The sequence below is a fragment of the Jaculus jaculus genome, chromosome 1 (genome assembly GCF_020740685.1).
Source record: "Jaculus jaculus isolate mJacJac1 chromosome 1, mJacJac1.mat.Y.cur, whole genome shotgun sequence".
In the NCBI taxonomy this organism is placed as follows: domain Eukaryota; kingdom Metazoa; phylum Chordata; class Mammalia; order Rodentia; family Dipodidae; genus Jaculus; species Jaculus jaculus.
In genome coordinates, this window is record NC_059102.1 from 64685741 (window position 1) to 64698318 (window position 12578).

The 12578-nt window shown below is 38.1% G+C and overlaps 1 protein-coding gene across 1 annotated transcript in view; it reads right to left on the reverse strand.

Annotated features, from left to right (window-relative positions):
* Positions 1-258: 258 nt before the first annotated feature.
* The window catches only part of Carnmt1 (carnosine N-methyltransferase 1), a 50540-nt gene continuing 38220 nt past the window's right edge, over positions 259-12578 (reverse strand). Inside the window, exons 6-8 of the mRNA XM_004653100.3 lie at positions 10513-10626; positions 4341-4444; positions 259-2999 (exon numbers count right to left, since the gene is read on the reverse strand). Coding sequence (XP_004653157.2) covers positions 2898-2999; positions 4341-4444; positions 10513-10626 — 320 coding nt within the window. The 3' untranslated portion in view covers positions 259-2897. The remainder of the gene's footprint in view (positions 3000-4340; positions 4445-10512; positions 10627-12578) is intronic.

Sequence of the window (12578 nt, forward strand, 5' to 3'; positions counted from 1 at the left end):
ATGGGTCCTGGGGAACTGAACCTCAAACTGGGGTCCTTAGGCTTCACAGGCAAGCACTTAACCGCTAAGCCATCTCTCTAGACCTCCCCCCTCTTATTTAACCAACCTAAAGATCAAGAATTTTTCCTTGGTAGACTACAGTGAACTTTAATGAAACTAAGTGAAAATGATTAGGAAATACCTTTGCAAACTCAAAGGAAATATTTGTATCTGGTATCCATTGATATAATTACTTAGATGGAAACAACCAAGCAAATATTGTTTAATAGCAATTGGCAGGCTTTAATATCCAAGAAAAATTAAGTCCATCACACACATTAAAAATATAGGAAATTTCATGCAGGCATGAAGCTTCCAATTCAGCTTTTCTGGTAACTGTTAGAATAAGCATTACATATACAGTAGGCTTTACAGTCCCCAAACTTGATAATTTTATATTGGGATTTATACCGTTCCCTGTAGATTTACTGTGGCCCACCTTACTCATTGATTAGCATTTCTGAAATCTGCACGATGTCAGAAGGTGAAAATTAAAAAAGTGAAAAGCAAGCACAAGGATCACATATATGAAAAGAACATTAAAGATTTACATGCATGTGGGTACACCAGAACCTTTTGCCCCTGCAAACAAATGCCAGGTGCTTGCACCACTCATTGCATCCAGCATTACGTGAGTAGTGAGGAAGTGAACCCAGGCTAACAAGCTTTGCAAGCAAGCACCTTTAACCACTGAGCCACCTTCTCAGCACAGAATATATCTATAGCTAATAATGAAAAAAATTAACAACTTTACAGCTTATGCACTTTAGTAGCTGAACAAAAGAAATACAAAATTAAATAAATCCTCCAGTGACTATACTTTCCAGTTTAGAAAATATTAACTGCAAAGGCTACAAGAGAAAAAGTGATGCAAATTTGTATTGAATATCTTAAAGATATTGATTATATGAGGGAAAAATTAAAAATGAATAGCTGATTTCAAAGTCAAATAAAATGTATGCTATAACCCAGAAATGCTACTATTATCAACCTGATAGCAAAGGGGGAGGGAATCAAGCAAAACCCATCAGTGTCAATGTATATTACCTTTGTAAGAAAAAAAAAAAATCAGGGGTGGCACACAGCTTTAATCCCAGCACTGGAGAGGCAGAAGTAGGAGGATCACTGTGAGTTCCAAGGCCAGCCTGGGACTACAGTGTGTTCCAGGTCAGCCTGGGCTAGAGTGAGTCCCTGCCTCAAAAAAAAAAGTACTAGTAAATGAATAAAAAGCATTTCTGAATTACTCAAAAATAGCCTTCATTCCATGCTGTTCAATTGAGTTTTTTAATACTTAAGACTTTGTGTTTTTCTTTAAAAATAATTGAGGGAGATTATCTCCCTCTTTGCAATTAGTAGGTAATAACAAAGTCTACCAAATGAACATATAACAAGTATTAGGTGACATAAGAACAAGAATTCAAAAGAAGAAAGGGAGTACACAGACTTTCCCTGGAACTCTTCACTATGTCAGTGGGGATGGAAATCACAAAGGCTCCTTCACCTTCACTAGGTGCAGAAACCTCAGTGAAAAAGAGGCCAGCTCCTACAGTGACTCCCACTGCCTAAGTACCAACAAAGGTCTATCTCAAAATCGGCAAGTTTTCCTATTAAAACATGGCATATACGATACAGCACGTTAAGTCCATCTAATTCAAATTGCCACAGGTCTTAAAGCAGTCACAGTCATCTGAAAATCTTCAGCAAAAGCTCTTTCTTCAAGAAAAAGTTAAAATAGTCATCTTTGCTTTCTAAGCAAGTGGAACAGACCATTAAAAATAAAGATAGAACTTCCTCAAATGAAGATCTCCTAGAGGTAGAAATTTAAAGCAGCAAGCATACTGTTTTAAACTCCATCTACACTAAGGAGCAAAACTGATATCAATCTAATATTACATGAATGGCTGCTGCTTAGGGTATTGAAGACATAGACCATAGGCATTACTTTATCCCTGAATTTCATACCCCAAATTGTACATTAATACTATCATGAAAGTTTTTCCTAGAATATAATTGTTTTAACTTAAAAAGTGCTTGCTTTCATAATCCACACACTCTGAAGACATTATTGTAAACATTACACTGACAAGCTTCACAATTCAGTTCTAATTTGAAGTCGGCTGTTTCTGGTGAACAGATTTTATTATTTTCCTAGTACTAGTTTTAAAAAAGGCTTTTTGTGCTAGCCTCAATTCCAATGTTGAAATTTCATACATTTCAAAGGGATCCAGGTTGAGTATTCCTTCATAATAGTGTTCAATTTAGTGTGGCCAAGACTTAATTTCTGAACATTCCACTGACCTGTGATTCAGCTGAATTTAGCATTTCATAAAAATGAAATGTTTAATACTTCTCCAAATTCAGCTGAGTTAGAAAAAAAAATCAACTAATCTGAACGATAAAAGAATAGAAACATTTTCAATACAGATCATTCAGGTCCCAATTTCAGGTGTTGAACAAGTCAGGATCCTTAGACTCTAAAAATAATTTGTACAGTGCAACACAAAGGAAGTCATTATGACTTCGATACAGTCAGTCATTCACATGGCAGACTCCTAACAGCTTCATGAAGATGGGAGTTTAGGTTTTCTCTACTGAAAGACATGTGAGCCTCAAGGAAAAATGTATACTTGCTATTTCCTCCATTTTGTACTTCTGTAATACAAATCTGCATGGCATATTATATTTTTGAAAAAAAAGCAATAGACATTATTAAGAAAATAGACACTATGTTTGTAGGAATAAGAAGGCACCACTGTTTTGAGGTTGTATCCTGTTGTCACTGATAGCTGATTTTCAGTTGTTTATTTCACCATTTGTTCTTAGTAAAACGTCTATTCTGGGTAACATCACGTAAACCATTACTGTGGCTTACGGACCACAAACAAAACACATTCATAGTAGTATTTCATCATAGAGAGATCATTCACAGTATATGTTGATAATACAGACTCTTTTTCCACCTGCAACACAAACAGAAGTTATGATGTTATGAAAACCTGGATGGCAATTCCAGCAGCAGATGGTAAGCACTTCTGAGTGATAGGGAAATCCAAACAGCAGCCCAATAAAACCACGATCATAATCCCACCACTAATAAGTGGTAGAGTTGGGATTCAAACACAGTCTTAATTCCAGTTTGAACTTCAACCTACTATAATACATTGCTTCTCTTTACTCTTCAGAAAAGTTATAAAAGAATGTAAAGTTTCTAAGTAAGTCAACAACTAAAACACAATAGCCAAAGTATAACACATTAACATCAAAACAAGATTTATTATAAAATCAGTGGAAAAATGTATACAAATCGTTATCTCTGTATTTATTATATTCCTAGCTTCTAACCTCATCTTTTCTTCCTCCAGAGCCTAGTCTGCTTGTTACCTGTTGCTAAAAGACTAACCAAGGCCATTATTACAAAGATCATCTAACATGTGTTTAAAAAACCTATTACAGAAACACACACACAGCCAAGAAAACTGGATGTGTTGGGCTGGAGAGAAGTCTTAGCAGTTAAGCACATGTCCTAAATAAAAATAAATCTTAAAAAAAAAAAAAAAAAAACTGGGTGTGGCATGCCTTTAATCCCTATACTCATGAGATAGAAGGATCGCTGTGAGTTCAAAGCCTGGAACTTCAGAGTAAGTTCCAGGTCATCCTGGGCTAGAGATAGACAAAATGTGTGTAAGGGTAAGTGGATATTGTACCAGGACTTATAGTTCTCCTTTCACATCTACATTATCCCAAACTGTTATTTCATAATCCTAACGTCTCTGCAGTACTAATCTACACTGTATGTATGAAAAAACAGAGTTATTTAAAAAGTAAGCCAGGAGCTGGAGAGATGGCTTAGCGGCTAAGCGCTTGCCTATGAAGCCTAAGGACCCGGGGTTCAAAGCTCAATTCCCAAGGACCCATGTTAGCCAGATGCACAAGGGGGCGCACGCATCTGGAGTTCGTTTGCAATGGCTGGAGGCCCTGGCGCACCCATTTTCTCTCTATCTGCCTCTTTCTCTCTCTGTCACTCTCAAATCAATAAATAAAAAAAAAGTAAGTCAGGCTGGGTGTGGTGGTGCACACCTTTAATCCCAGCACTGGGAGGCAGAGGTAAGAGGATCATCATGAGTTTGAGGCCATCCTGAAACTACAGTGAATTTCCAGGTCAGCCTTGGCTAATCGAGACCCTACCTCAAATCAAAAATAATAAATTAATTAATTAATAAGCCAATAACTGCCTTTGTGTCTACATTTCTTTAAAAGCTGTGGAAGTTAAACTTTGGCACTATTTCAAATTCCAACCTTACCTCTAACTGAAATCCGTATTGCAGAACAACATTTTTAATATCTTCATAGCTCAATTCTATGGAAAGTTCATTTGCCAAATTCTCAAAGTGGTACAGTAGAGGACCTATGGAGAAAGACGCTATGAGTGAGTTGCTTGCATATAAACATACACTACCAGCTTTACAGTCTTGAGCAGTGGATACAATGGAAATAAAGACACTAAATTGAGTAAGTACAATTCTCCAAACCTCTGAAACTGGCCCAGTAACCACTATCAGAGAGCTGGGCTAGACTCATGGGGAATGAGTCCCTCTGTGTATACCTGCCCGGCAGTGTGACTATCCACATCATGGGCCTTCATCTGTAACTCTTCAGTTACTGAAGGAGTAGCTGAATCAGAATGTTAAGTCCCCAAATTCCAAAGGCATACTGTAATTATAGTTCTGTAAGTAAATGCAAAACTGCAGTTACAAACTTATTACAAGCAAACAGAAGAACCAAGCTAGCCCGGGTAACAGTGTGTAGATGTAGCAAGGTAATAGGGAAGGCTTCCTAGGAGGAAATGACAAAGGCTTCCCTTTAAATGTGCTGTTCATAATCAAGGTCCTAATGCCTACTGTGTATCCAGAGATAAATCACTGTTCATCTACATATGACTTCAGTCATATGCTATATACTTCAAATAACATGCTATATGCTTGCAAGAAACATAGCACTAGAGTGACAACTATTAGCTACTTATGACTTTCTCTGTTCTTTAGTTCCATATATTCAAGGAACCAACATCTCGTTTAAACTAGGAGTTTCCTATCTTTCATATTTGGCCCAATCCATTAGCCGCATTCAAGGAAACATTATTTAAACTAATCAAGATAGTCTTGGCTTTACCTCTCAGTGGGTAGGTATAAATCCTACATCCAGCTCTCTACCCATACTATCATCTAGCATGCTGATCATAGGGCATTAAAAGTAATAAGTGGCCGGACGTGGTGGCGCATGCCTTTAATCCCAGCACTTGGGAGGCAGAGGTAGGAGGATTACCATGAGTTCGAGGCCACCCTGAGACTACACAGTGAATTCCAGGTCAGCCTGGGCGACAGTGAAACCCTACCTTGAAAAACCAAAAAAAAAAAAAAAAAAAGTAATAAGTGGGCCAGACTCGGTGGTACACTCCTTTAATCCCAGCACTAGCAAGGCAGAGGTAGGAGGATTGCTGTAAATTCAAGACCACCCTACATAGTGAATTCCAAGTCACCCTGGGCTACCGCAAGACCCTACCTCGAAAAACTAAAATAAATAAATAAATGTATGTAACAAATGGGGGCTGGAAATATGGCTCAGTGGCTACAGTGTTTGCCTGCAAAGCCTAACGACCAGAATTTGATTCCCCAGTACCCATGTAAGATGCACAGCATCTGGAGTTTGTTTGCAGCAGCTGGAGACCCTGGCCTATTCTCTGTCTCTCTGCTTGCCAAAAAAAAAAAAAGTAACAAGTGAGACAGAGTTTCTGCTCCCAAGAGGCTAGCCATCTTGTGGTAATGCTTGGGGAAAAGTTTTCTTCCCCTCTTAGAGACAGGGTCTCACTCAAGCCAAGGGTGACCTGGAATTCACTCTACAGCCCAGGCTGACCTCAAACTTATAACAATCCTCCTACCTCTGCCTCTAGTGCTGGGATTAAAAGTATGTCCCACCACACTAGGCTTATCTTTATTTCAGACAGGGTCTCTCAACATAGCCCAACTGGCTTGGAGCACACTACATAACCCAGGCTTTCCTCAAACTAGAGATCCTCCTGCCTCAGCTTCCTAAGTGTTAGTATTCCAGGCATGCATGCCTGGCTCATTCCTGTTTTTATTCTATATAAACCACTATAAAAAAGTTACTATGATAATTTATGCAATGTTAACATTCTCTTTTTGAAGAAATAGTTGTTTTTTTAAAAAAAAATTTTTTTGAGACAGAAAGAGGGAGAAGGAGGGAGAATGTGTGAGGCGAACGCCTTTAATCCTAGCACTTGGGAGGCAGATGTAGAAGGACTGCCATGAGTTTGAGACCACCCTGAGACTACATAGTGAATTCTAGGTCAGCCTGGGCTAGAGCAAGACCCTACCTCCAAAAACCAGAAAGGGGGTGGGGGCTCATAGTGTCCCAGTTACTTCAATTTTAAGATCATCATAAAGGCTTTTTATGTTTTCTCTCTCTCCAATGAGTCTTACATTCTCAGACCATGTTTTCCCTCCACTCATATTTATTTGCACGTGTACGTGCCTATGTCTGTATGTGTCCACCAGGGTCTCATACTGCTATACATTAATGCCAGATGTTTGTGGCACATTCCACACCTGGCTTTATATGGATGCTGGGAAACAGAACCAAGGCCAGCAGGCTTTCAAGCAAGCACCTTTCACCTATGAGCCATCTCCCCAGCCCTATACAAGTGTTCATCCCCTCCTGCAATTCAAACTTTAACCATATTTCAAAACCTTGCTAAAATCTGTCTAGTCTTCAGCTGAGATGTTCATATAGCACACTTTGAAATTCATTTAATACAGTGTAGCATTAGTTACTGGGGATTTAAATAACAATGTTTTCTCATCTCATTGTCACAAAATGTCAAGGAGCATGTCCTAAATTTCCTAGCACAGTGCTGGCTGTACAGTTTATAAGTTTGCTGCTAAAAAGTAGCAATGCTATACATTTTCTATAATTTTGCAAATAACAAACATCAAAATATATTTCAGATTTTCCCTCACAAAGAGAAGCACATATCTAGTGGCTTCGTTCAAACTGCCAAAATCTTTCCAAGAGTTAAAGATTCAGGGCCCGTCATCTGAAGTGCCTGGGACTGAGGTACTTGTTTTGGATTTCAGAAAGTTTGCACAATCAAAAGAAGGTCTTGAAGCGGGGACACAAGTCTAAGCACAAAACCATGTATTTCATACACAGCCTGAAGTGTTTTGTTTACTTTTGGCAGAGTTGGTCACCAAACCCAGGGCCTTGCATATACTAGGCAAGGGTTCTACAGAAATACATGGAAACCCCTAGAAGTAATTCTGTACTATTTCTGGTGCACATATATTCCAACTGTGGTCTCCCATGTAAGGCCAGCTATGAAATTTCCCATTTGTGGTATCATCTTAGTGTTCCCAAGATTTTAGATTTTGGAGCATTTTGTATTCAAGAACAATGTACAGATTTTCACTTGTGACTGCAATGAGAAGTACTATCAACACCAAGTGGTGGGATGCAATGGCACTGCAATTTTGGAAAGCTGCTTACTAGTATACAATTGAGAAGAGAAGTCTTATACTAGGTTTTCATCCAAAAGAAACAAAAATGTTTTGCTGCACAAAGATCTGTAGCCAAGTGCTTATAGCAACCCTATTTATAATCATCATAATTTGGTAACAACTCAAATGCCAATCAACTGCAAATGGATAAACAAATTATCACATATCCAGTGGAATATTAGTAAGGAAAGAGAACAAATCACTGGTTCACACAGCAACACAGGTGACTCTCAAAAGCAGGCTAGGTAAAGACAGCCAGAAGTCACAAAGCACCATATTGTCTCATTCTATTCACAGAATATTCTGGAAAAGGGAAAACTGTAATAGAAACCAAGAGTTGGCTGCCAGATGTTACTGGTAAGAGACTGCTGATTTCAAAATATCCCCCTAGTTGGGAAGGAATTAGTGGACAGGATTAGAGAGTGGGGACAAAACAAGGTCATAGGGCATTATTATAATCAAAATACATTATATGCATTTATAAAACTGTCAACAAGAGGACATATTAAGAAAGAAGATGATCAGCTAAGAAGGCACAATTTAATGGGTAATGGGTGGGTGAGTATAAAATTGTAAAAAATTAAAAGTCAGGGGCTGAAGAGATGGCTTAGCAGTTAAGGCATTTGCCTATTAAGCCAAAGGACCCAGGTTCAATTCCCCAGGACCCATGTAAACCAGATTCACAAGGTGGCACATCTGTCTAGAATTGTTTGCAGCAGCCGAAGGCCCTGACATTCCCATTCTCTCTCTCAAATAAATAAATAAATAATTTTTTAAGAAGTCAAAAACCGCCAGGCGTGGTGGTGCATGCCTTTAATACCAGCACTCGGGAGGCAGAGGTAGGAGGATCGCTGAGAGTTCGAGGCCACCCTGAGACTACATAGTGAATTCCATGTCAGCCTGAGCCAGAGTGAGACCCTACCTCAAAAAAAAAAAAAAAAAAAAAAAAAAAAAAGTCAAAAACCAAGTGTCTTTAATTAACCAAATATTTTCTCAGTTAAAATATTTTCTCAGTTATAGGCAATATATATTTAAGTGATTTGAACTAGTGCCCCCTTGAAGTTGAGTTTTTCATATCTATTACCTAGTTCCCATTACAGAAAACTGAAAAAGGCAGGAAGACCCCAGGAAACGATGACAGCAATCCTATTCCAGGCAGGCAATGATGATGCAGCAGATACAGCAAGATTCTCAACTGGAAGCAGTTTTGCCCTTCCAAGAAACATTTTCCAATATTGAAAGATAATTTTTGGTTGGGACACTGAGAGATACTATTATAATCTAATAGATAGAGACCAGGGGTGCCATCAAGCAGTCAGTAATGTACAGAATAAACCCATTATCGCTCTCATTGAAGAATAACCTTGCCCCTAATGGCAGTAGTGCCACAGGTGAGAAATTCTAGGGTAGGAAGATATTTGGAAATAACTGAAGACCTTTCAGATTGATTCTGAGATGGTGAGGAGAACACGGATGATACAGACCCAACATCCAGGCAAATGCATTCTCTTGCCAGTTCCTAAGTGGAAGCTTTATTCTTAGGGATAGCTGTACTTGGAGTTAGGACCTTTTTTCTAGTTACTTAATTTCTTTATCAACTATTAAGTATGATCCTTTGATTCAGGGTGCTTTGAGGGATCTGGGGTATAACTTAGCAGCAAAGTGCTTGCTAGCATGTACAAGGCCTTACTTTGATTCACAGCACCTCAAAACACATGCTAGTGTTGCTCTCTACTTAAAATATTTATACAGGAATAATCCACAGGGAACAAATACACAGTAAGGTAAATAGTTTTCAGTCATTCCTTGGGCAAAGTTACTAGAAGTAAATATTTTTAAAGACCTAGTGGTTCAAACATTTGGTTTCTATTTTACAGCTGAAAATCTGAAAAGAAATTGGGAAGACTTGGGTTGGAGAGATGGCTCAGCGATTAACACACTGTCTACAAGGCCTAAAGACCCAATTCTCCAGTACCCATGTAAAGCCAGATGCCCAATGTGACATATGCATTTGGAGTTCATTTGCAGCGGTTAGAGGATCTGGCACGTTCATTATCTCTTGCTGTGTCTCTCTCTGCTTGAAAATCAATAAAAATATATATTGTTTTAATTAGGAAGACTTACTACTACTTCTAGTCCTTGTCCTAGAAGAAAAACATCTTTAGTAAATAAAATCATTAAATAATGTAGGTGACAGACCTTAGCAAAAAAAAAAGTGTGTCTTTTTTTGGGTGTGTGGGTATGTCCTTTTCTGTAACATAGCTCACATATTCAAAATCTTTATATTCTAGATTTGTTAAGTTTTTGAACACAGCTTACGTATTTCATTTAAGACAGTTCTTTAGATTCTAAATGGGAAGGGACAATTTATTATATTCATCATTTGATTTCTACTGTCAAGCAGTAGGATCCAGTACAAGTTTGTTTTGTTTTGTTTTTGCTTCAACTAAATTGCATTTCTATTATTTTTAAGCCCAAGGTAGTCGGAAAAGCTATCACACCTATCTTTCCCAATATAAGTATGCACTGGGGAGGAGGATTACATGGGAGGGGCAAACTCTCCCCTAAATGCATAGCTAGCAACAAAAACACTCTTTCCAACAGAATGAATTTAATCTTCATGAAGTGGGGATAGAGATGACTACGATCACCTAGTTTTTAGTATGATCTGAAAAGGCATCTCATTAGATGGACAGAAATTTCAACACAGCAGTATTTGGACTTCCAAAGCTCTTGAAGACATCACCACTAGGATGTGGTTTAAAGTACAATGGACACACTTAAAACATGTACAACATAATTATAACATTTATGAACATTTGGTACTATGAAGATATCAAATGTAAAAGCAGAAGTTAGTACTCAGATTAATGTATAAATTAATTAGTATTGAAGCACTTACCAAGATTTATCCAAATTCCACCTGGCTTAAGTATTTTCCATATAGTATCAATATAATCAATTACATTGTGAGCTGTGTCTATGAAGAAACAGGTGGCAATGCAGTCCCAGGTATCTAATCAAGAAAAACCAAATCACTGCATCTGTTATTTTGCTTTACTTTTCATTGCTCCTTTAAACTTGTCAGTTACCACCTACAGTGTACTAATATTTAACTTCAGAGATAAACACTACACTCTTATCAACACAATAATTAAAGTAACCAAATTATCACCATGTGACAGGTATGACAGTTACAAAGGTTCTATTAACAGTAATCAGATTGGAAATCATCTGTGGTAACATATCACTAGATATTACCAAATGACATGCTCAGGAGTTTTGCTTACTATTTATTCAACTTCAGGAATCTACTTTAAGTAATTTATTATTTTATTTTTATAGTTCTAGAAAATAAAACTCACACCATGTACATGCTAGGTAAGTGTTTTACTACTTAGCAACCCTGCCTTCATATAAAATAATCATTTGCATCTTAAAATTCTGATTTAAAGCAGTGCTAGCCACTGATTCTGGCAGGCTTAAGAACTTTCCAATATTGAGAACTGAATGGCATTGGGACACCTAAATGCCCACCATGACATGGGATAATCATCACAGGGACGGTGACTGTGACCATCACAGGCGAAGGTGGGCCTCAGGTAGAGAATACTGATTAGCTTTTGAGACTGTCCTGGAACAGAAATACAGACTACACTCAGGGTGAAGTTCTACACCAATAGTGCTATAGTAAAGGCACCTGGTTCCACTGAGAATCACTTGCACCCTTTGCTCTAGAAGAAAGTGATTCTTAGTTATACAAGTGACCCTTTTTACTACTTCATTCCATTTGAGACCTTGTAATGTCTAACCAATACCTAACACCTGTCATATGTTCCATTCTAACCTCAGATTCCCAATCTCAGAGTTTACAAATACTTCCTATGTTTTAAAAACAAATTAAATGGCTGAAGAGATGGCTTAGCAGTTAAGGCACTTGCCTGCAAAGCCAAAGGACCCAGGTTCGATTCATGTTAGCCAGATGCACAAGGTGGCCCCTGTGTTTGCAGCGGCTAAAGGCCCTGACATGCCCATGCATGCAAGTGCACACACTCTCTCTCAAATAAAATAAAATTAAAAGAAACTAAATACACTAAGATTTTCTATAGTCACTTCCCTTGTAGCACTCCCCCATTTTTCTCATAGCCCAATTCAAGTACTGGTTGTGGCCTTTGCGTCTGCCAAACCCCAGGTTTATTTCCCCTGCCCAGCCCCATTATACCCCAGCTCCTACTGCAGCACAGCAAATACTCTCCCATTCACCTCCTTCTCTTGCCATGCCCTATGTTGGCAGCATTTCTCTTAAATTTGTCTATCTATTTCTGGAAATTTCTACATGCCATTCTTCATCTCAGTTTTTCTTTTAGAAAGACTTGTTACCTTACAATAGTCTGTTTATTGATTACCTCTCTATCCCTACTAGAGTAAAGTCCCCTATGGATAGGGACTATGTCTTGTTCATTGTTTTCAATAGCTAGAACATTACTCAACAGTGTCCAACAAAATATTCACTTCAAGAATGATCTTGCTAAAAAAAAAAAAAAGAAAGAAAAGAATGATCTTGCTTACCCTCAGCATTCTATTACTGCCAATCTTCACTTTCATTTCCCACACCTCCCGTTCTCTAATGCCTAGCTCAGTGTCATAGTAGTCGACTTTTCCAGCCTACCTCCCATTAAGCTGCTTTCCTTGTCAGCCTGAGGCTCTGCTGCCCCTGATTACTCATTTACATCTTTGTATTTCTGCCTGGCTCAAATACTATGCCCCCATATCTATTAAGTATAGCCTCTTGTAAGCTCTGTTCTCAGTTACTACCTTATATTCATCCTGACTGATTCATTACACATTTGAATTTTGTTTACATGTTGTCTCTCATATGAACACTCAACAGATTCTGAATCTCTTGATTGTATAATATTTCTTTATACTTTCTATCACTGCCTTGTACATATGCTGGAAAATATTCTA